Source organism: Olea europaea, unplaced genomic scaffold (assembly GCF_002742605.1).
Source record: "Olea europaea var. sylvestris unplaced genomic scaffold, O_europaea_v1 scaffold1435, whole genome shotgun sequence".
NCBI classification, from domain to species: domain Eukaryota; kingdom Viridiplantae; phylum Streptophyta; class Magnoliopsida; order Lamiales; family Oleaceae; genus Olea; species Olea europaea.
Window position 1 is genome coordinate 226,066 of NW_019231887.1, and position 20,414 is coordinate 246,479.

At 35.8% G+C, this 20,414-nt stretch overlaps 4 protein-coding genes across 4 annotated transcripts; 3 read left to right on the forward strand and 1 right to left on the reverse strand.

Moving 5' to 3' along the window:
* The first annotated feature begins 2,405 nt into the window (after positions 1 to 2,405).
* On the forward strand, positions 2,406 to 3,792 carry LOC111375961 (DNA mismatch repair protein PMS1-like). The gene is made up of 2 exons (XM_022998883.1): positions 2,406 to 2,498; positions 2,572 to 3,792. The coding sequence occupies exons 1-2, from the start codon at positions 2,406 to 2,408 to the stop codon at positions 3,790 to 3,792; spliced, it is 1,314 nt and encodes a 437-aa protein (XP_022854651.1).
* A 15-nt stretch (positions 3,793 to 3,807) lies between these two features.
* On the forward strand, positions 3,808 to 8,336 carry LOC111375988 (DNA mismatch repair protein PMS1-like). The gene is made up of 8 exons (XM_022998916.1): positions 3,808 to 4,210; positions 4,301 to 4,427; positions 5,451 to 5,519; positions 5,650 to 5,723; positions 6,315 to 6,380; positions 6,915 to 7,018; positions 7,506 to 7,687; positions 8,025 to 8,336. The coding sequence occupies exons 1-8, from the start codon at positions 3,942 to 3,944 to the stop codon at positions 8,148 to 8,150; spliced, it is 1,017 nt and encodes a 338-aa protein (XP_022854684.1). The 5' UTR covers positions 3,808 to 3,941; the 3' UTR covers positions 8,151 to 8,336.
* Positions 8,337 to 13,594: 5,258 nt separating this feature from the next.
* LOC111375990 (WD repeat-containing protein 89) lies at positions 13,595 to 14,855 on the reverse strand. Its single transcript, XM_022998917.1, has 4 exons — positions 14,644 to 14,855; positions 14,332 to 14,539; positions 14,142 to 14,237; positions 13,595 to 13,768 (listed from the first exon to the last, which is right to left on the reverse strand). The coding sequence occupies exons 1-4, from the start codon at positions 14,775 to 14,777 to the stop codon at positions 13,676 to 13,678; spliced, it is 531 nt and encodes a 176-aa protein (XP_022854685.1). The 5' UTR covers positions 14,778 to 14,855; the 3' UTR covers positions 13,595 to 13,675.
* Positions 14,856 to 16,187: 1,332 nt separating this feature from the next.
* On the forward strand, positions 16,188 to 19,868 carry LOC111375991 (universal stress protein PHOS34-like). Its single transcript, XM_022998918.1, has 4 exons — positions 16,188 to 16,588; positions 16,680 to 16,774; positions 17,620 to 17,741; positions 19,501 to 19,868. Exons 1-4 carry the CDS (start codon positions 16,417 to 16,419, stop codon positions 19,586 to 19,588), a joined length of 477 nt encoding a protein of 158 aa, XP_022854686.1. The 5' UTR covers positions 16,188 to 16,416; the 3' UTR covers positions 19,589 to 19,868.
* The last annotated feature ends 546 nt before the right edge of the window (positions 19,869 to 20,414 follow it).

Sequence of the window (20,414 nt, forward strand, 5' to 3'; positions counted from 1 at the left end):
ATTTGCAGCTATTGTTTATAAGGCTCAAAACCTATCTTCTATTGTGAAGATGTCTGATTGCGAAGCTTTGAGTATTTTATCTGGATCTTGGTTATTGACCATGTATGATATTTTCGTCTAGCATTTATGCCTGTAATGGTTGAGGTCTCAGTTCATAATGGGCAAATTTGCTATGTCAATGAAATCTTGCCAGAAGAGCATTCAAATTGACCTTTTGCCAATGCAGTCTCATGGTACATAATAAGTTGGTTTAGTACATTCTCATCATAAATTCATAATAAATGATTAGTAATTATTATAGGTTTGGATGAAAATGATAAATAAATCTTACTAGGTATCATTATGCTTTATGATATTAAACATTAAATGATAGGTTTAATGTCATAAAGTCCTTTTATTTAACCTATCATTTAGATTGAGATTAACACTCCAATAGGGCTAAATAGTATTATTCTTTATGTTAAGGCATCTATTCTCTCTACAAAAGTAAGTGTGTGTGTGTGTGTGTGTCTATATATATATATATATTTTTTTTTTTTTTTAAGAAATCCAGAAGAAATTTAAATTGGAAAAAAAATATTGATTTTTGATCAAAATTCGATAAAATTAATGGGAGATGGATTTAGGGTCTCAGTTCGATAACTCGATCAAGATTCGAATCCAATAATCTGTTAACTAAATGAAGCAAATATGGATATAGATCAATTCGATCCGATAAGAACTTGTTTCGATTTATTATAATAATTGTTGACACACTAAAAGTGTAGCTCAAATCGAATAACCCAAAGAATGAAGCCCAACTGGGCAATTCAGGATAAAGGCCCAAATAGTGTTATTAATTAATGCAGTGGAAGTCCAAGAACGCGGTAACACCACGCCCAAACTTGCAAGACGCCCAAGATCTGAGCGAATGAAGTGCCTTGCAGTCGGCCAGAGTTATGACCTTGTTTTTGCCCAAACCTTTGAATCGCCCAGGATCTTAGCAAACATAAGATGTTATAGTTATCTAAAAGTGCAGTTATCGAAACAATTATTGAGTAATCTTATCACCTTCCACGATTCAAGGAGTTCGGTTGAAGACGGTTGAATGACAAAGAGTAGTGGCAGCAGTTAGAGACGACAGTTCCATGATAAGTTGGCCACCATGAAGAAAGTGGACAGTTATAAAGCAATTAAGCAGTTTCTAAACGGTTGATCACGAAGAGATCATCAAGAGAATATAAAAAGAAGAAAAGACATAGAGCAAGGGACCCCGAATCAAACACTCTCAAACAGAGAATATGTAATTTCAATTTCTTTACACACTTGACTTATGATCGCTCTGGTGTCCTAACGGGTGAGAGGAAGACTGCTCGGCAATTTGGCACCACGGTAACTGTCAAGAAGTTGTTCTCCAATTTGCCAGTGAGGTGCAAAGAGTTCAGGAGGAATATCCGTAAGGAGTACGGAAAACTGATCACCTTATTGAATGTGAGCCATTCTGTTTATGCACACTGCTTTTATCAGTTGATCGTTATACTGATGCTGGTATTTAATTTCAATGCACAATTGATTATTCTTGTAGAAAACCCAAAATGGTTGACTTGAGGATTGACTAGTAGGAGTGTATTTAATTTCAGTTGGGAGATTAGTCACTTGGAGATTCTTTGTAACAACTTTATGGTTAAAGTTGGTTTGTGGCATTCTTTGGGATAGTGTGATAGTAAACTATGGTCCTGAACTGAGGTTTTTCACTTTCACCCGAATCAGAAAATACTCATTTATGTTTTATTATATATGGAAATATGTAATTCACCCTACAAATGTAAAGCAGAGTTCTGAATCCATCAATGTGATTGTAAAGTGAAAATATTTGCTTTCTGCTGATGAATTAGTAACAATGCTGCTTCTGGTCCTGTGGTGCTAAACCCTTCTTTTACGAATATTGGAAGAAATTGCTTTGGTCTACACAAGTTGCACTATTTCTTCAAGTTGAAGAATAGCTGATCTGGGATAATTAATTAATCTTTTGAGAAAATCTAAGATTGACTTGGTCTCTAATGTTCTTTAATAGGAAGATAAGTCAGGATGTTGCATCTATATATCATGTCAACTGTCAAGTCATCCTGAAAATGATTCTATCTCTATTTGTGTTATTTGTATTTGCTAATTGGATAAGCTTTTTACGTATCTGTCATATAGGCATGTGTTCTCTCACTATATTCTCTCTTTCTCCTAATAAAAAACCTGAAGACACTTTGAAGGGGAAAAAATAAATGAAAAGAAAAGGGAACAAGGAAAACCATTGAGTATCACCACAATTGAATATTATATTAAATTTCAAATAATTTTTTGCATTCGGATGCCGGCAAACCTCACTTTTTATGAAACTGTGTATCCTATAGTTTGTCAAGTGTTGAATAAGAATGTGTGAGGTGTCCCACAGTACTAGCAACTTTGTTTCCTCACTTAATCGTTGCATTGTGTCCTTTTTTTTCCCTTTATCTGGCTTTGTTATTGTGCGTTCTGGTCAAGAACGTGTTTCCTTTCATTTCCCAAATAGCCCTTCTTATTGATGCATTGTGTTTTCAGGCATATGCTCTTATTTCTAAAGGTGTTAGATTAGTTTGCACCAACACAACTGGTAAAAATGTTAAGTCTGTAGTGCTTAAAACACAGGGTTGTGGATCTCTCAGAGACAATATTGTCGCATTGTTCGGTATGGGTACTGTTTCCTGCTTAGAGCCTGTGACAGTTTGTATGTCGGACGGTTGCCTAGTTGAAGGTTTTGTTTCCAAGTCTGGCTATGGAAGTGGGAGAAGTATGGGAGATCGGCAGTTCTTTTTTGTTAATGGTCGACCAGTTGATATGCCAAAAGTTGGCAAGATTGTGAATGAGTTATATAGAGGTGCAAACTCCCGGCAATATCCTATTGCAATCATGAATTTTACTATTCCAACTCAAGCCTATGATGTCAATGTGACTCCTGATAAAAGGAAAATATTTTTTTCCGATGAAAGTTCCATTTTGCACTCGTTAAGAGAAGCTCTGGAGAATATTTACTCACCAAATCAAGCTAATTACCATATTAATAGAGTTGAGGAGCTTGATGAAAAAAAGCATGCTTGCGAGATTATCTCCCCAGATAAAAGCTCTCTGTTGTCACCGAAGCAGTCATCTCCAGATGGTGGTGTGTCTCAAGCCGAAGCATGCTCTAGTAAACAATGTGCAAATAGCAACATTATTCTCAAAACAGCTCAAGGGGACGTCAAACATTCACCTATAGAGGAGGTGACTCATAGCAATAGTGTTTGTTCTACCGTAAAAGACTTTACTCTTAGAGTTCACAGTTACAAAAAGAACAGCTCTGCGAGCCCCAGTAAGCAGCTTATGAATTTTAGCTATGCGAAAACTGACGAAGTTGCTCCTTCCCCTTCAAGACCTGCACAGAAAGTTAGCACTGATACTAACAAGTCAATGGGACAAGCAAGTGTTGTTCAGACATCACTTGACAATTTTGTTATGGTAAATAAGAGAAAACATGAAAGTATCAATACAGCATTATCTGAAGTTCCTCTCCTTAGAAATGGACCTGCTTTAAGTCGATCAAGTGAAAGCAGCCGAGCAACGTATTCTGCACGTTCAAGCTCTCCATTTAATTTTATTGAGATTGATGATTCTGATAAAATCAACTGCAGTGAACCTCAATCTGCTAAATTTTCCAGAGTTGACAGTATCTGTAACGAAGCTGGCACCACAGTTTTGTTTCCTTTAGCTTACAAAAACCAAAATGGAGAAGTCAGCCAGGTATAGAATTCTGCTTTTAGCATAATCGAAACTTAATTGGCAAGATTTTGGTAAACATTCTTTTGATGTCAATAGAACTTTGTGGTGCTGCCCTTCTTACGTATGTTTAACCTTGATTGTACGTTTTGACGCATTCAATTGAAATACAGACTCAAATGGCTGAAGAAAAAGCATCACTACATAATGGTTTGCTTGTAATTTCTCCCACAAGCACACACTTCCAAAATGTATCAGATGAGTTATTAGGTGCATCAACTCCATTGCAATCTTCAGCTCCATCTACAGATTCTACAGTGGTTCCTGCTGGCCCAGAAGTTGGTTTCAAGTTGCAATTCAGTATTAAAGATTTGATGACAAGGAGGAAGCAGAGGATCTCAAGACTTCATCGTGCCGATCATACAGCTGGAAGATTGAAATTGGAAGGGTATTTAAAGGAATTAATTCTCAGTTTAAAGAAAAGATTAGAACAACTATCTTTTGAGTCTCACTGACTGAGTTTTAAAACGAATTATAGGGGTTTCACAGCGGCCACATTGGAGCTCTCACAATCAGTAGATGAGGGCGGAAAGGACAGGGCTTTAGCAGCTGCTACGAATGAGTTGGAAAGACTGTTTAGGAAGGAAGACTTTGCCCAAATGAAGGTTCTGTACTCGTTCACCTGTATATTCAACTCCATACATTAGTGTTTTCTTAAGGTGATGTTTGTATGATAACTAATAGTTTTGCTTGACAGTTATCTAATATGGTTAGTGCTTTTAGTTCTTTGTCAAAACCTTCTTCACTTTTAATCCTACTATCCTGTTAGTGATATCCTTATATAAACCAACCCTGATTCTTCCTTCTCAATTGAAGCCTACTGAAAAACTCACTTGGACTGAAAGTAGAATATGTGCGTACTAGGCTCTTGAAAAGTTCACCTGCAATCTAATTGTTAAGTAGAATTCATACCCAGATGAAGCCTTTACATATAGTTTGCTTGAATGCTTTGAGAAAATTTGTGCATAGCTTATCTTTCTTGCCGCTGGAACGTATGGAAAACATGCATAGGCAAAAGTGCTTTATTCAACTAATGTAAAAAGTGCATCTAATTTGATAGCAAATTTAGAAAGAAGCATCAAATACCTGATATATTGCTGTATTTGTAAAAATTGATTTTTCAATTGCTTTTTCATTATCAGCTTCACTAGGTAATATGTTCTGCTTGGTGAAATTCAAGTTGGAGGCGTTGGGCAACTAGAGGATGAAATATCCATAAGATAAATGTACCAGGAATGAAGATGTTAAGATGGGTGTTGTGGTTATGCTACGACAGATGAAATAGAAAATGAGGATGTACGCTAACAGGTGGGGTCATTACTAATTGAGCTTAATAATGGATGGGCAATTTAGGTAGTTGAAGTGTCTTTCCCTGACATAAAGGAGCTCTCATTTAATAAGTGAAGTGATTCAAGTAGAGCAAGCTAGAAAAGGAGAGGTAGAAAAGTTAACATGGCCTGATGTCGCTAGCTTTGATCTTTTGGGCCTTTCATTAGATGTAGTACTGGATTGAACTGGCATAAAATGATTTATGTACTCGACTCCAAGAGTATACTTTATATTGATTTTATCTTAAAGAGTATAAAAATGTTATTTCCTTTTAATCATTAGTTACCCCTCATATGCAGGTCATTGGACAGTTCAATCTCGGATTTATCATTGGCAAGTTAGATCAGGACCTTTTTATTGTGGATCAGGTGATTTACCTTGCTTCTTAATGAAAAGTGATAAGGGATAAACATTGTTGTTATATGGTTTAATTTTTTAGCTCTTGCATTCTTTTTCTGGAGTAATCAAGATTTATTGATTTACTACTCTTTCTATCAGCATGCTGCAGATGAAAAATACAATTATGAGCGGCTGTCACAAACAACCATCTTGAACCAACAACCCTTACTTCGGTAAAGGAGTTTAATTTATTGCTTTCTGTGTTATTGTGAATTAATGTATTCATAGTGTTCAATGTATCATCAATATACTTGTCATTGGTTTACTTCTCACGTGCAGTGGTTAGCCTTGTCTAAGGCATCTTTCATGAATTTTACTTTACTATTTAGAAGAAAATCTATTTACAGCGGGTTGTCACTCTAATTGTGGCTGACGTAATCTTTAGTCAACTGCTTTCTCCTCCTCATTGTCTCAATCATGGTTGTGACTATATGCAGAAAGATAATACAAGAATAAACTCTGAACTCTACTGAGATACACTGAATGAAAATAATAACTATCGTATGGTTCTTACGTTTTTCCGGAAACTATCAAATGATATAAAAATATCCCTTACCTCAGGAAAGTATAAATTATATATTTTATATGGTATGGTTACATGTTCAACAGCATCTCCATTTGGAATTTAATTGCCTTTATAGCTTGCTTCCGGTAACAAGTTGACATATTTGGCTTGTGCAACAGCAATGGCAACTTCGCTGGTTATTCATCAGGTTCTTGATGAAGTTCTGATTTTTGTCCCTGGATTCTTGTCTTTCATCTAGGCCATTAGAGATGGAGTTGTCTCCTGAAGAAGAGATAGTTATCTCCATGCACCTGGATACCATCAGGTCTGGTATTTATATATCTGTTTTGCTTGTTAATTGTTACTCATATCTGCCATTCTGAATTACTTTGTGGAGATACTATTTAGCTGGCAACTCTGCTGTACTTTGAATGAACTCATGGAGCATTTGTATTTTGATGCAGGTCGTGCTCTATATAATGCATAAATAATTATAGTTGTGTAATTTTATCTTGTTTTCAGAAATATTTTTGCACATTTCTCAAGATTCTTGGTTAACATTTACTCAGCGCATGTTGATGGTTACTGTTTAGTCATTGCTTACTGTATATAGGTATCGGGACACTTACTGTTTGTTTCTTTGCTCATTTATCCTCTAGGCCTAGGGTGTCCTTTTTAGCTCTTGTGGCGAGTTATCTTAGAACGTTACTGATGATGTGATTGATGGTTTTATTTTATGTGGACTAATTGTGATGAAATCCCACATTCTGGTTTCTGGTTCCTGTTCAGGACATCCTGGTGGGATAGAGTTTTTTCCTTTAAACTGAACGCTGATATTCATTCAGTTTTTCCTCATCAGGAAAAATGGATTTTTGTTGGAAGAAGACATGCATGCTCCTCCTGGACAGCGCTTTAAATTGAAAGCGGTTCCTTTCAGTAAAAACATAACTTTTGGGGTTGCAGGTAATATTTGAAAGATTTCATACAAAAGACAGTATTTCAGTGGGATTCCTTGCCTACTTGTTTGAATGGTGGGTTCATATGTAAGTGTGCGAAGGCTAGATGACGGACCCAAAATAAATCAAGACATCTAAAGCCATGTGAATATATAGAAATTAAAATTTACACATCCAGAGTGGCATCATAATTCCTCTTGACCTTTCATCAATAAGAAATGTGCATTTAAAACTATATACCATGCTGATGAACATACTGTGTTCAAAATAGTCTTCAGAAATCTAGAAATTGGTCAGTCCCTGTTTTCTTTTGGGCAAGTGTTAACGGTAAATGTAGTAAATATGGTATAACATAGACTGGTTACCTAGGTTGATTGTCAAATGATTTTCACATGACGGTAACTGTGAAAATCATATCATATAATGAGCGTGTGCAGTAATGAGGTTGTCTGTTACATATGGTAAACAGTAATTTTTCTTTGGTTTTACCACAGATGTGAAGGAACTTATTTCTATGCTATCTGATAATCATGGAGAATGCTCAATAATTGGTAGTTACAGATCGGACACTTCTGACTCAGTTTGCCCTCCTAGAGTTCGAGCAATGCTAGCATCGCGTGCCTGCAGGTCGTCTGTTATGATTGGAGATCCACTTGGAAGAAATGAGATGCAGAAGGTATCTAATACTTATTGCATTTAGAGATGATTCTAAATCAGAAATTAGACCCAAACCTCACCTCCGCACGGGATCATAGACCATCTTTTCAAGAGCCTGAACCACCCTAGATCATCTTTAGGCAACTAATTTCAAATTATTGAGAATGAGGCTTAGTTTTTTAATTCCTCTCTCTACCTTGTTCTTATTTTATTCACCCCCACCCCTATTTTGAACGCTAGAATTAATTGTTCTGTGTGGCGATTACTTAAGCATGCCTATTGGTGATTTTTATCATCATTGCAGAGCATAAAACATGGTTCATATTGCTCAAAGTTCTTGTATTTGATTGTTTCAGATACTTGAACATTTGGCTGTCCTCAAGTCTCCTTGGAATTGTCCACACGGCAGACCAACAATGCGACACTTGGTTGATTTAAAAACTGTACATAGAGGAATAGATGATGACGAAATAACCTCATAAAGGCCTTCCTATGATTCTCTATTGGGTATATATTTTGTTATGTTTGGTATGCTAGATTATGTAGAATTTGAACAAGATTAAGAGGTGCTTGTAACAAACTTGTCAAACTTGTCATTTCAATATACCTAACCCACCATTTGTGTATATAATTATTGCTCGGTATATTTTTAAAGTCAACTTCTGTCACCTCTATGAATTTTACTGGTTATAAAGTTGAGCATGCTTCAACTTGTAAATACGAAACCCACAAGGCAACTTTGACAATAGGCACAGCTTTCCATTCTTCTGTGGATGTCAAACTTGAACTTTAAGTTGTCATAAATAAATATCCTCCCCAAAGATGGTGGCTTTTAGGATGTCTGCAATTTGCAGCTATTGTTTATAAGGCTCAAAACCTATCTTCTATTGTGAAGATGTCTGATTGCGAAGCTTTGAGTATTTTATCTGGATCTTGGTTATTTACCATGTATGATATTTTCGTCTAGCATTTATGCCTGTAATGGTTGAGGTCTCAGTTCATAATGGGCAAATTTGCTATGTCAATGAAATCTTGCCAGAAGAGCATTCAAATTGACCTTTTGCCAATGCAGTCTCATAGTACATAATAAGTTGGTTTAGTACATTCTCATCATAAATTCATAATAAATGATTAGTAATTATATATTATTATTTTTTTTTTAAGAAATCCAGAAGAAATTTAAATTGGAAAAAAAAATATTGATTTTTGATCAAAATTCGATAAAATTAATGGGAGATGGATTTAGGGTCTCAGTTCGATAACTCGATCAAGATTCGAATCCAATAATCTGTTAACTAAATGAAGCAAATATGGATATAGATCAATTCGATCCGATAAGAACTTGTTTCGATTTATTATAATAATTGTTGACACACTAAAAGTGTAGCTCAAATCGAATAACCCAAAGAATGAAGCCCAACTGGGCAATTCAGGATAAAGGCCCAAATAGTGTTATTAATTAATGCAGTGGAAGTCCAAGAACGCGGTAACACCACGCCCAAACTTGCAAGACGCCCAAGATCTGAGCGAATGAAGTGCCTTGCAGTCGGCCAGAGTTATGACCTTGTTTTTGCCCAAACCTTTGAATCGCCCAGGATCTTAGCAAACATAAGATGTTATAGTTATCTAAAAGTGCAGTTATCGAAACAGTTATTGAGTAATCTTATCACCTTCCACGATTCAAGGAGTTCGGTTGAAGACGGTTGAATGACAAAGAGTAGTGGCAGCAGTTAGAGACGACAGTTCCATGATAAGTTGGCCACCATGAAGAAAGTGGACAGTTATAAAGCAATTAAGCAGTTTCTAAACGGTTGATCACGAAGAGATCATCAAGAGAATGCCTATAAAAGATGAAAACATAAAGGTTAGAACGTTCTCGTTCGAAGTAACCAAAGCTAACCTTATACTTGATAAATTATATAAAGATAAGCAGATAAAGTTGAGCGATAAGCATAAATTGCCAAGCCCTGAACAAGTTAAGGGTAAAAAATATTGTAAGTGATATAATGCATGGTCACATTTGACTAACAACTGTTTGATTTTTCGCCATGTGTTATAGTATGTCATTGAATCAGGACAAATTACATTCGAGGATAAGAGGAAGATGGCAGTGGATGAAAATCCTTTTCCACAGCCACTTGGAGTGAACATGGTGACGTCTGGTCTCAAAAACAAGTTTCCAAAATTCAAGTTGGTTATAGATGATGGAGAAGAAGACCTTGGACCACATCCTAGTATCTTTGAACGTATCAAAGAGAAGGAGTCCAAAAAGGACGAAGACGTCCTATGTGCAAGATGCAAAAAAGAAGTGAGTGCAAATGCAGAGAAACCAGGGATATGGCAGCATCACCATCGCCCTAGTTTTTTCCCAAATGCTCAGACTGGTAGAGGGCGGGGGTATATCGTTTTATAAGGGACCGCCTTTTGAAAGGCAGTTCAGGCCAGTAAATAATGGGAGAACATTCAGACCACAACCTCGCCAACCAAATGTATGGCATTCGTTCCAATATAAGGCTGGAAGGGCGATACCTTTCAACGAGATGACTAGAACCCAACAAAGGCGTTTTCAACGGAACTATGGGCGAATGATGAGGCAACAACAAGGAGTGCTACGTCCTAAGGCACATAGACTACTCGAGGCAGCCAATCAGAATGTTCTCAAAGGCAATGAAGAGACTAGTACAGGCGAACCTATGGAAGAATTGCCAGATACTTCTTCTGGGAGGTCGAAGTTTGAGCGAGACAGAAGGAATGGAGAAGATCCAGATCAGTCCCTTACTATTCAGTTTGGTTCGTTACCTCCTGTTGTGGCTAATAACTATTTACTAGCCAATGAGTTCAAGAATAAAGAGAAGGGAGAAGAAGAAAAGTAGGATAACGAAGAGGAAGCATACATGCTGGAATATGAAGAAGGCCAAACTTCTAGAGAGGCCTACAATGGTGAAGAAGATGATGGTATGACAGACATCGAAGAGGAAATCGATCTGGAAGCAGAAAGGAGAAGAAGAGGAGTATCTTACAATACTCTGTTGAAGCAACTACATCGAGAGGGAGTTCGTGAAGTAGACTTATTGGGAGAACCATCTGGGCGTTCTTTCGATTATTACGTGCTGTACGGGACGCCTAAAAGGAAGAAGAGAGTACCCCGCTCTGAAAAGTATGGATCACCTCCAAGAATAATGCCTCCTCCCACAGGTTGGGTAACTGAAGGAGAAGCATTAGAAAACAGTAAAAAGGAAATTCAGGAGATAGAGGCTCAGTGCGATATGCTGCACATTGACTTATCACAAAAGGGTAACTCGACAGAGGACAAGCAGGAAGTGGAAATAGATGCTGCCGAAAAGGTAATTTTTAAGCGATCAGCCATGAAATTGACCAAACACTTAAGGCCATTGTACGTTAAAGCTCTAGTTAACGGCATACCTGTGACAAAAGTGCTTGTCGATAATGGAGCAGCTATAAACACTATTCCATCTAGGAAGATGAGGAAATTCGTAAAAACAGAAGGTGATATGATCCCAACGGAAGTCATCCTGACAAGTTTCAATGGAGGAGCAACTTCAGTTAAAGGGGCTATGTCATTGGATATAAATATAGGAACAACTACTAGAACCACAGTCTTCTTTGTAATAGATGGTCCCACTAGTTACAATGTGTTATTAGGAAGAGATTGAATACACGGAAATCGCTGTATACTCTCATCGCTCCATCAATGCCTAGTTTTTTGGAATGACAAGGGCGAAGCAGAGGTGGTACAGGCTGATCATAGGCCTTTTGTCGTAGAAGCAAATTCAGTGGAAAGGTTCATGTACGAAGGAAATTATGGACCTGCCAGAGTAGTCCAAGATGGAGAAGAAACTCAAATTGTCGCGCAGAGTGAAGAGCCGTTTTCGGTGGATGCACTCACTGAAATGTTCAGTCAGATGAGGCCAAACATAGTGGCTCTAGAAGAGCCAGTAATTGGCAAAAGAGTAATCAAAAAGTTTTAAATGAGTTGTAAGCAACAAAGGCAAATGGCTGATATTCAGGCCTTCAAAGCCAAATTAATGGCTTTCAATAAAGAGTGCAAGGACAAGACGAAAGAAGAAGCGGTCTTGCAAGCATTGAGAGACAAATTGGTAGTGTTCGAGTTTGAACAAAGTATTGGCCGAGAAGTCAACAAGGTAGATTGTTTAGAAGAAGAAGTGCCTACAAGGGAATTGGACGACGAAGTGATAAGGATCCGCCAAGCCTGGATACGCTCAAGCACAAGACCCCCTGATTAAATTGAATATTGGCAATGAAGGAGAAGATCGCCCAACGTTCATCAGCCAAATGCTCGATCAAGAGGTTAGTGATAAATTAATCGCTTTATTAAATGAGTACAAAGATTGTTTTGCTTGGGAATATGAACATATGCCTGGTTTAGATAGAGATTTGGTAGAACATAGATTATCAACCAAGCCTAATTTTAAACCTGATAGGCAACCTCCTAGACGTTTCCCTCCCAATGTACTCCCTGAAATTAAGGAAGAGATTGAGCGATTATTAAAAGCAGGCTTTATTAGAATGGCCATATATGCTGAATGGTTGTCCAATATCGTGCCGGTATTAAAAAAGAATGGTAAACTAAGGGTGTGCATAGACTTTAGGAATCTAAATATAGCCACACCTAAAGATGAATATCCAATGCCCACGGTAGATTCTTTAGTGAACTCGACTGCCGGATATGTAATGTATTCCTTCATGGATGAGTATTCAGGATACAATCAAATTTATATAGCTGAGGAAGATATACACAAAACTGCCGTTAGATGCCCTAGGTTTTTAGGATGTTTTGAATTGGTAGTTATGCCTTTCGGCCTGAAAAATGCACGAACAACTTATCAAAGGGCAATGAATTTGATTTTTCATGATATGATAGGCAAGTTTGTTGAAGTGTATGGAGATGATATAATGGTCAAATCCATTAAAGAAGATGACCATTTTGAACAATTGAGATGTTCATTTGAGCGAATGAAGCAGTATAAACTAAAGTTGAATCCCTTGAAATGTGCATTTAGTTTTAATGCAGGAAATTTCCTTGGTTTCTTAGTACACAAAAGGGGGATTGGACTTGATAAAAATAAAACGAAGGCCATTTTAGAGGCTAAAACACCTAGCAACAAAAAGAATTGCAAAGGTTTTTAGGCCAAGTAAATTTTTTAAGACGCTTTATTTCTAATTGTGCGAGGCAAACTAAAGCTTTTTTGCCGCTTTTAAAGTTGAAAAATCAGGACGAATTCGTCTGGAAAGAAGAGCATCAAAAGACTTTTGAAAGCCTAAAGACATATTTATCAAATCCACCAGTGTTGGTGTCACCAATCCAAGGACGGCCAATGAAAGTATATGTATCAGCTGAAAAAGAATCAATAGCAGGAATGGTCGCGTATGAAGACCAATTTGGTGAAAAAAGGGCGATTTACTACTTGAGTAGACGGTTAACAAAATGTGAATGTAATTATTTTTCCATTGAAAAATTATGTCTTGCATTGTATTTCACATGTGCAAAATTAAGGGCTTATTTACGACCCGTAACCGTTTATTTAATTTCTAAAGTAAATTTGGTTAAGTATATGTTCTCTCGCCTTATTTTGCACCAAAGGTTAGGCCTTTGGATATTAGCTTTATTAGAATTCGAAATTCAATACATACCCCAAAAGGCAGTAAAAAATCAAGCTTTGACTAACTTTCTGGCCGATCATCTATGCCTTGATATGCCTGAAGAAATTGAGTTAGAGATCAATTCATTCGAATTAAAACCTTGGGTTTTATATTTCGATGGATCGAAAACCTCTAAAGGTGCAGGAGTAGGAGTAGCATTGATAAATCCTTTAGGAATTTGTTACAAGTTCGCATTCACTTTGGATAGGATGTGTACCAACAATCAGGCCGAATACGAAGCAATGGTCCACGTAAAGTGAGTGCTTGGAAGATTAATCAAGAGAAACAGAATTCTTTTCCCAAGCTTCTACACAACAGAAAAATCCTAGTAATCTGAACATACCTGAGTAACATCATCCATATGAGATTCCTCCAACACAGCAACCTGCTTCTTTGTCCTCCAATCCCAGAAGAAAATCTAAATAACAATATGTTTGAAAACTGCATGAGTATGTATAGCACCTAGAGGATTGATTATTATAGAGAACATATCCTAATTTCTTTCAATAGGCAACCTATACCTTTTAAAACATGATTATGAGCTAGTTACCTCATTCTCCGTTGGTATAATACTGATTAATAAGGCCCAAGTAGTGGACTTACGAAAAATGAGAGTAGAATCATAGTGCATGAGGTATTATATTTTTCATCTTTCCACTTCTAAAATTCAATCAGGCAAGACAATCTCTTTCCAGAGAATTTCATGCCCCAGCAAAATCTAAAATTAAGTATATAATTCATATAATTAATTTAATAGCGAAAATTCTCCATCCGTTAAAAAATAGTATTACCTGAGAGTTACACCCTGCGGTGAGAAGATTGTTGTCAGCCCCGCCGAATGAAAAGCTGAACACCTCTTGTGAAGGACCAGCGCTTATAGAAAAAACCTGCAGTGCAACTATAATTTACTCCACGTATACAGGAAATAAATGTACAATTATAAAAATACCCATAAATATACTCTTGTAATTGTGTGCATACCTGTTGGAAAGACCGGGTGTCCCAAGCTCTGATAGTACCATCAGAAGATGAAGAGTACAATATATGCGAAGTCGATGGACCAGTAAAGGAAATTTCATTGATCACAGAAGAATGACCTTTAAACTCCCCTAGGTACTGCCCAGTTTGCGGTGAGTACAATTTCACGGCGTTTGTCGAAAGGGACACCGCTATGGCCGTCCAATCATCCCTTGACATTGCAATTATACATAATTACTCAAAATAATAAAAATTTAAGAAGAAACACAATGTAAATTCGTATATCTTAAAGAAAACAGTGAAAAAAATTAATACTTGGGAACGATTTGAAAAACGTAATCGTCGCCGAAATTCGTCTGGATAGAGTTTTTGAGACCGAAACGATTGAAAGTATTGGAATTAGGAACTGAATTCCCTCCTTCTACTTCCATTTCTTCACAAATCTCCATTTTCTGGCTCTATTTTGTTTTGTATTTCTTTTGCAGCTGTTTGTGGCAGACGAAAGCTGAAGCTAATTAGGGTTTAGGGTCGAGGTTTTTCTCAAAGGTTGGACCCCACCTTGAGTCCCACTGTACCGTCTCAAGTGAATCATGAGGGAGGTAAACCGCTAAATGTGCTCTACAAGCCAGGAAATAAAAGTTTGTCTGTACATTAATGCCCAGAAAGAATTCAATTCCATATCTCAGGAATCGAATTTTCACACTGCGACTGCCAGCAATGCTGAGATTACTTCACTCTTGTCCTTTACACCATTAGATTATGTCCCAGGGGCAAGGTTGGGATTTTTCTCGCATGTATGGCTGGTTAACTTGCTGTCCATTAACTTGTTGACACATTAATTTATTTTTTTAATTTTATTTTGTGTAAAAGAATTTTATTCGCACTTCGTAATTATCCTTTTAACGAATTATGGTTAAAATGTCATTAGTTTTTGCCATTGAGAGACATGATGAGTTTTTTAAAATTTATTTTTCTTCAAATATATTTTCAATCATATATTTATAGAATTCACATTTTTTATTTTGAATTAACCCCCTCAATAAATTATTATTTAAACGATTCCTAAACATTTTAATTGATATTATTTTTTTGTCAACCAAATGGTTACTCTATACCTTTTACGTACACATAAAAATAATATTTTTATTTAAACTTACTTATGTGCTCAAAAATAAACTTTTTATGATGAAAGAGATAGTGTGGAGAAATAGAGAGGCATGATTGTAGTGTGTAAAAATGAAGAAAGAGTAAAGAGGGCTCTATGACATAATCCTCCACGCCACGTAAATTGAGGAAAAGTAACAACACGTAAGATAAACGACGTCGTTTCTTTCTCTCAATAAAAAAAAGTTACAGTGAGACAAAATGGAAGAATCTACTATTCTTTCTATAGTAGTGAAACATTACCCTTTTTATATAGTATATATATATATATATATTAGGAATTCACAAATGCTATCTACTTATTCATTTTTTTTTATTTTAATTATTTATAATTTAAACAATTTATAAATGCTTCTCAAACATTCTTACTCTTTTCAGGATTGAGATCAATTTGTTACTCAATTAATAAGTTGGGGCTAGTAGTGCAATTATTATTATTATTATTATTAACGAGCATCTTTGAGTATCATTATAAGGAGTACCAAATATTATACATCTATAACACTTTATTCATTGCACTTTAAAATACTTTTAAGTGATCGGTGTACTATAAAATACTGTACCCATTATTCACTCTTCATATTTTAATTGAACTTTAAAATAAGTTCGAGCGAGAGATTGAACTTAACACGTCAAAGAATTATGCCCACTAATCTTTGTTCATACTTATCAAGGAATTATGCCCACTAATTCATTATTTCTTTACAACTGTCTGGTGCGGCTCAATTTGTTCCTTACTCATCAATGTATCCAATTCCAGACACCTTTACTGGACAAGTTTTGCAAATCCTTCCGCACGTGGTTTTGCACTTCCAATTAAAGCAGTCGTAATCTCATCAATATTTATAAATTGAAACAACTCAAAAACCCGATAATCCGTAGAATTTGATTAAAATTCAAATACTACTCAGTTCGATTGCAGAAATGGAGAAATCGGCGATGGTAGTGGGGCTTGATGACAGTGAACACAGCTACTATGCTTTAGAGTGGACTTTGGAACACTTCTTTTCTAAAATTTCGGAGAATTCGCCGTTCAAGCTAGTGATCGTGCACGCTAAACCTTCTGCAGCATCCGCCGTCGGTCTAGCTGGCCCCGGTATTCTTAATTAACTTTTTGAATTGTTGATGATTGTATAAGTTAATTAGAGTGGATTTGTTAAAGTTTTTTTAGTGATTGTAATTTTTAGGTGCCGCCGATGTGCTGCCGTATGTGGATATAGATTTGAAGAAGATTGCGGCAAGGGTATTGGAAAGGGCTAAGGAAACTTGCACTGCCAAATCGGTATTGAATTTCAATTTTTTTTATTTTTTATTCGTAATTAGAAGTTTATTTTGCAGAGCATGTATCAATTGAATCCAAAATTGATGAAGATGGCCAAAAATCTTTAGAAATTATTGGTAAAACTCTATCATCTAAGACCCGGAGGCATGTGGAACATCAGTTATGCTTTTTAGTGTAGTGAATTTGAAGCAAATCTGATGAACAAGCAGCTTAACTATCCACATATAATTCATCGAATTTTTTTATTAGTATTTTCGCTGGACTGTGTTGGAATACTTCTAAAGTTCTATACAGTTAGGCAAAAACTTGCAACTTTTAACTGAGATAGATCCATTCACTCTTGGTTAGAGAACCACATACTAGATCGCAAGAATTGATTGTACTCGGGCTCACTAAACGCATAGGTTTTCCCAATATATTTGTTACTGAATGAGCTTTGAAGTATACACCTTATCTCGTGCACATCCTCTATCGGCCAGTCAGCCGAATGTTTCTGTAGCTAAAATTTACAGGGAAAAATACAAATACATTTTTGCCTCTCAGTCTCAGGGCATGACACAATACCTCCTTTTTCTTCTTTTTCTTTCTTTCTCTCACTCACTCACCCACTCTCTCTTTTTTTTGGTATAAGTGTAGTCCATTTGACCATCTAAGATTCTAAATTGGCATTTTTCCTCAATTTCCAGAAGTTGAAAGGTGTTAATTATCATGCTTATAGTTTTCGTTCTTATTACCTTTTAGCTATTTTTATCTAAATTTCTAGAATTACAGCCTTTAATGGTGAAACATGAGCCTGGTTCATTTGCATTCTTGATTATCCATTTTAAGCATCCGAGTTTGTACAGGTGAATGATGTAATATTCGAGGTCTTGGAAGGGGATGCAAGGAATGTTCTTTGTGAGGCCGTGGAAAAGCACCACGCCTCTATTTTGGTTGTTGGTAATCATGGATATGGAGCTATAAAGAGGTAAGAAAATTCTTCCATCAATTATTTATAAATCGGTTAAATAATTCCATGGAAAAGCACCATGCCTCTTTTACATATTTTTCATGGAAAGAGCGAGTGTTTTTTTCTCCAAGTGAGAACAAAATGTCCTCAGTCATCTGTCCGAGTGAATTCCCGCAAGCGTACGGGTTCGTTGTACAAGTAATAATCGTGATGAGAGAATTATCGTCCCACAAGGAATAAGGATCAATTTTAGTATATTTGATATATTTAATTCGTATTTGTAACAGAAAAAAACGATCGAAGGAATAGCTAAATAGTTTTTATAACTAAAACTTGTGAAAATAATTAAATTTGGTTTAAAGATTCAAATGTGTAAACATATTGGATTTCCGACGTCATTGATTAATTCTTAGTTCTAATTCTCAACCAATAATAATTATCTCAATTTATGCAATTGCGACGATCGATAATTTCGTTTATTTATTTATTTATTATTATTTCCCAAGATATAATAAACCTATGATTACCACGAGACGATCCTATTCCTAAGTCGAATTCATATAGCAAACATGCATTGACAATTAGAATTATCATATAAGATCGCACACGCCACAAATACTATTCCTAATATTTATTGCCTATGTGTCCCAATAATAGTGTTCTACTTATCGTGAGTTTTTCAACACTACGAAAAAACAACTTATTATCCTAATGATGCGCAAACATTAAAACAATCTAATTATGCATATTATTGGAATCACAACGCAATGATTAACATAAAAACATAGGTCTCGAATTAAAACTAAAAATTAAACAATTTTGTCATCATCCAATACGTGAAAAGACTTAGCCTAACATAATGTTGAAATTAAAAACATAAAAGTTGGAAGATATCACCAAATAATAAGACGGAACGTGACTCATTTTTGTCAAAATAATTCTGCCGCCTTTTTCAATATCGTGATTCTGTCTCCTTTTCTTTTCAGCTGGTGCGTTTCTGAATTTTCTTTGCGTAATTCTCCGTGTTTTGATTCCTAAAGCAGCCGTTCTCTTGTCGTTTGCCAATTTCTGGTCTTGTCTTTGTTTTTGCATGTAATTATGTTGGCTGCCACTCTCTCCAATTTCCTCCAGCAGCCGACCAGTTTTTATTTTCCCAACTAATTCTAATCTCTGCTCGTGTTTTCTCCAATCTGCCGGCACCAATGTGTAAATACAAATAATAGAATTCAACCCCAGCCGGCAGCCCCCTCAATGTGTGTGAAAATTATAATCATGGCTCCTCCTTTTTTTCTACATGTGTTTGTATATATATACCTCAACAAGTAAACCCTTATTGTAGCCCAATTAGGGGTCCAAAATAATATTAAGTTTGAATTCCAGGACAAGTCCAATTGAGGCCCACGTAATAGATTATTTTTCTTCAAGTCCTCAATTCTTTTAATGTGCAAAATTTGATCTCCAACTTCCATCCAACGTCCAACTTAGTCCACTACTTTAGATTGTTCCATTTTTCGCCCTTTTTGTGTCTTTCTTCAATTCTTCGTTCAAACATGAGTTTTACCTAAGAAAAATAATACAATAAAATTTTAGATCATATTATGCCAAAGAACAATAAAATTATATAGTTTAGAGCCCCGAATAAGTGTATATACACTTATCATCATCCACTGCATGAATATATGGATCTCTAAAGAGAGGAGGAGAAAGAAACTCTTGGAACATCTCTGAGAACTTTTTACAATCAGCTGATGAGTTGCTGCTGCAATTGCTCTTGTAGGGCTGTTTTGGGCAGTGTAAGCGACTATTGTGCGCATCATGCTCACTGCACCGTGATGATAGTGAAGAAGCCGAAGATCAAGAACTAATCTACCTATCATGAAGTGAATAATTATTGTTCGATTGTATCCATTTTCAAGCTACTGTAATTTTGTCCCTTCCATGTTTGAAGTTGTAATTCCCTTCTACTCAATTACTATTATTATTGTCTCCTTGTTCTCCTCCTCCTGGATGTAGAACTTGATAAACTGAACTAGTTTGTGTATTTATTCATCTTCATGCTCTAGAGTGAGTAAGTCATTTTTGAAGTCGATGTCTGATTAATCAACGCTTTAAAAGATCTACAGGACTATGAATGGTTTGATCAATGAATTTATGATTCTTTCTTCAACTTGAATTAACATTTATTTTCAAGAGTTTGCATCTCTCTCGTATTTAGATCAAAATGGTGTAAATTAATTATACTTATACGTTTTGGGAATATTCAATTATTCCAGGAGTAAATAAATTATTCAAATTCATGTATACTCATTTATTTTCAAAATTATTCATTTAATTTATGATATACATTTATTCTTCAAATTCATATGAACATCCTTTTGACTAATTTTTCTTTTGAAGATTACATGTATATAAATTATTATTTTCTATATTTATTAATTCAAATTAATTAAATTTCATGTTCATAAATGTATTTGATTGTTCTCACGAATGTTAAGACGTAAATGAATTAATTTATCAGCTATTTAAAATGTTTTCACAAATTGGTGTAATTTCATTTCAATCATCAAATATTTTACTCCAGCATCATGGAATCAAAGGCTATAAGCAATTTATCGACATACAGAAATGAATGGTCTATTAAAATGACAATAGTTCGCAAGAGTTCGGTCAAATTTTATTCCAACAACGCTA

Bases quoted from the DNA above. Each gene is read 5' to 3' on its own strand.
- LOC111375991 (XM_022998918.1), top strand. From the start codon at position 16,417: ATGGAGAAATCGGCGATGGTAGTGGGGCTTGATGACAGTGAACACAGC. The intron at 16,589-16,679 runs GTATTCTTAATT...TGTAATTTTTAG, and splicing joins CGTCGGTCTAGCTGGCCCCG to GTGCCGCCGATGTGCTGCCG. The intron at 17,742-19,500 runs GTAAGAAAATTC...TTGCTCTTGTAG, and splicing joins GGATATGGAGCTATAAAGAG to GGCTGTTTTGGGCAGTGTAA.
- LOC111375990 (XM_022998917.1), bottom strand. From the start codon at position 14,777: ATGGAGATTTGTGAAGAAATGGAAGTAGAAGGAGGGAATTCAGTTCCT. The intron at 14,540-14,643 runs GTATTAATTTTT...TGCAATGTCAAG, and splicing joins GTTTTTCAAATCGTTCCCAA to GGATGATTGGACGGCCATAG. The intron at 13,769-14,141 runs GTAATACTATTT...ATTGTTATTTAG, and splicing joins CCGCAGGGTGTAACTCTCAG to ATTTTCTTCTGGGATTGGAG.
- LOC111375961 (XM_022998883.1), top strand. From the start codon at position 2,406: ATGTGTGAGGTGTCCCACAGTACTAGCAACTTTGTTTCCTCACTTAAT. The intron at 2,499-2,571 runs GTGCGTTCTGGT...TTGTGTTTTCAG, and splicing joins CTTTATCTGGCTTTGTTATT to GCATATGCTCTTATTTCTAA.
- LOC111375988 (XM_022998916.1), top strand. From the start codon at position 3,942: ATGGCTGAAGAAAAAGCATCACTACATAATGGTTTGCTTGTAATTTCT. The intron at 4,428-5,450 runs GTTCTGTACTCG...CCTCATATGCAG, and splicing joins AAGACTTTGCCCAAATGAAG to GTCATTGGACAGTTCAATCT. The intron at 6,381-6,914 runs GTCTGGTATTTA...TTTCCTCATCAG, and splicing joins ATGCACCTGGATACCATCAG to GAAAAATGGATTTTTGTTGG.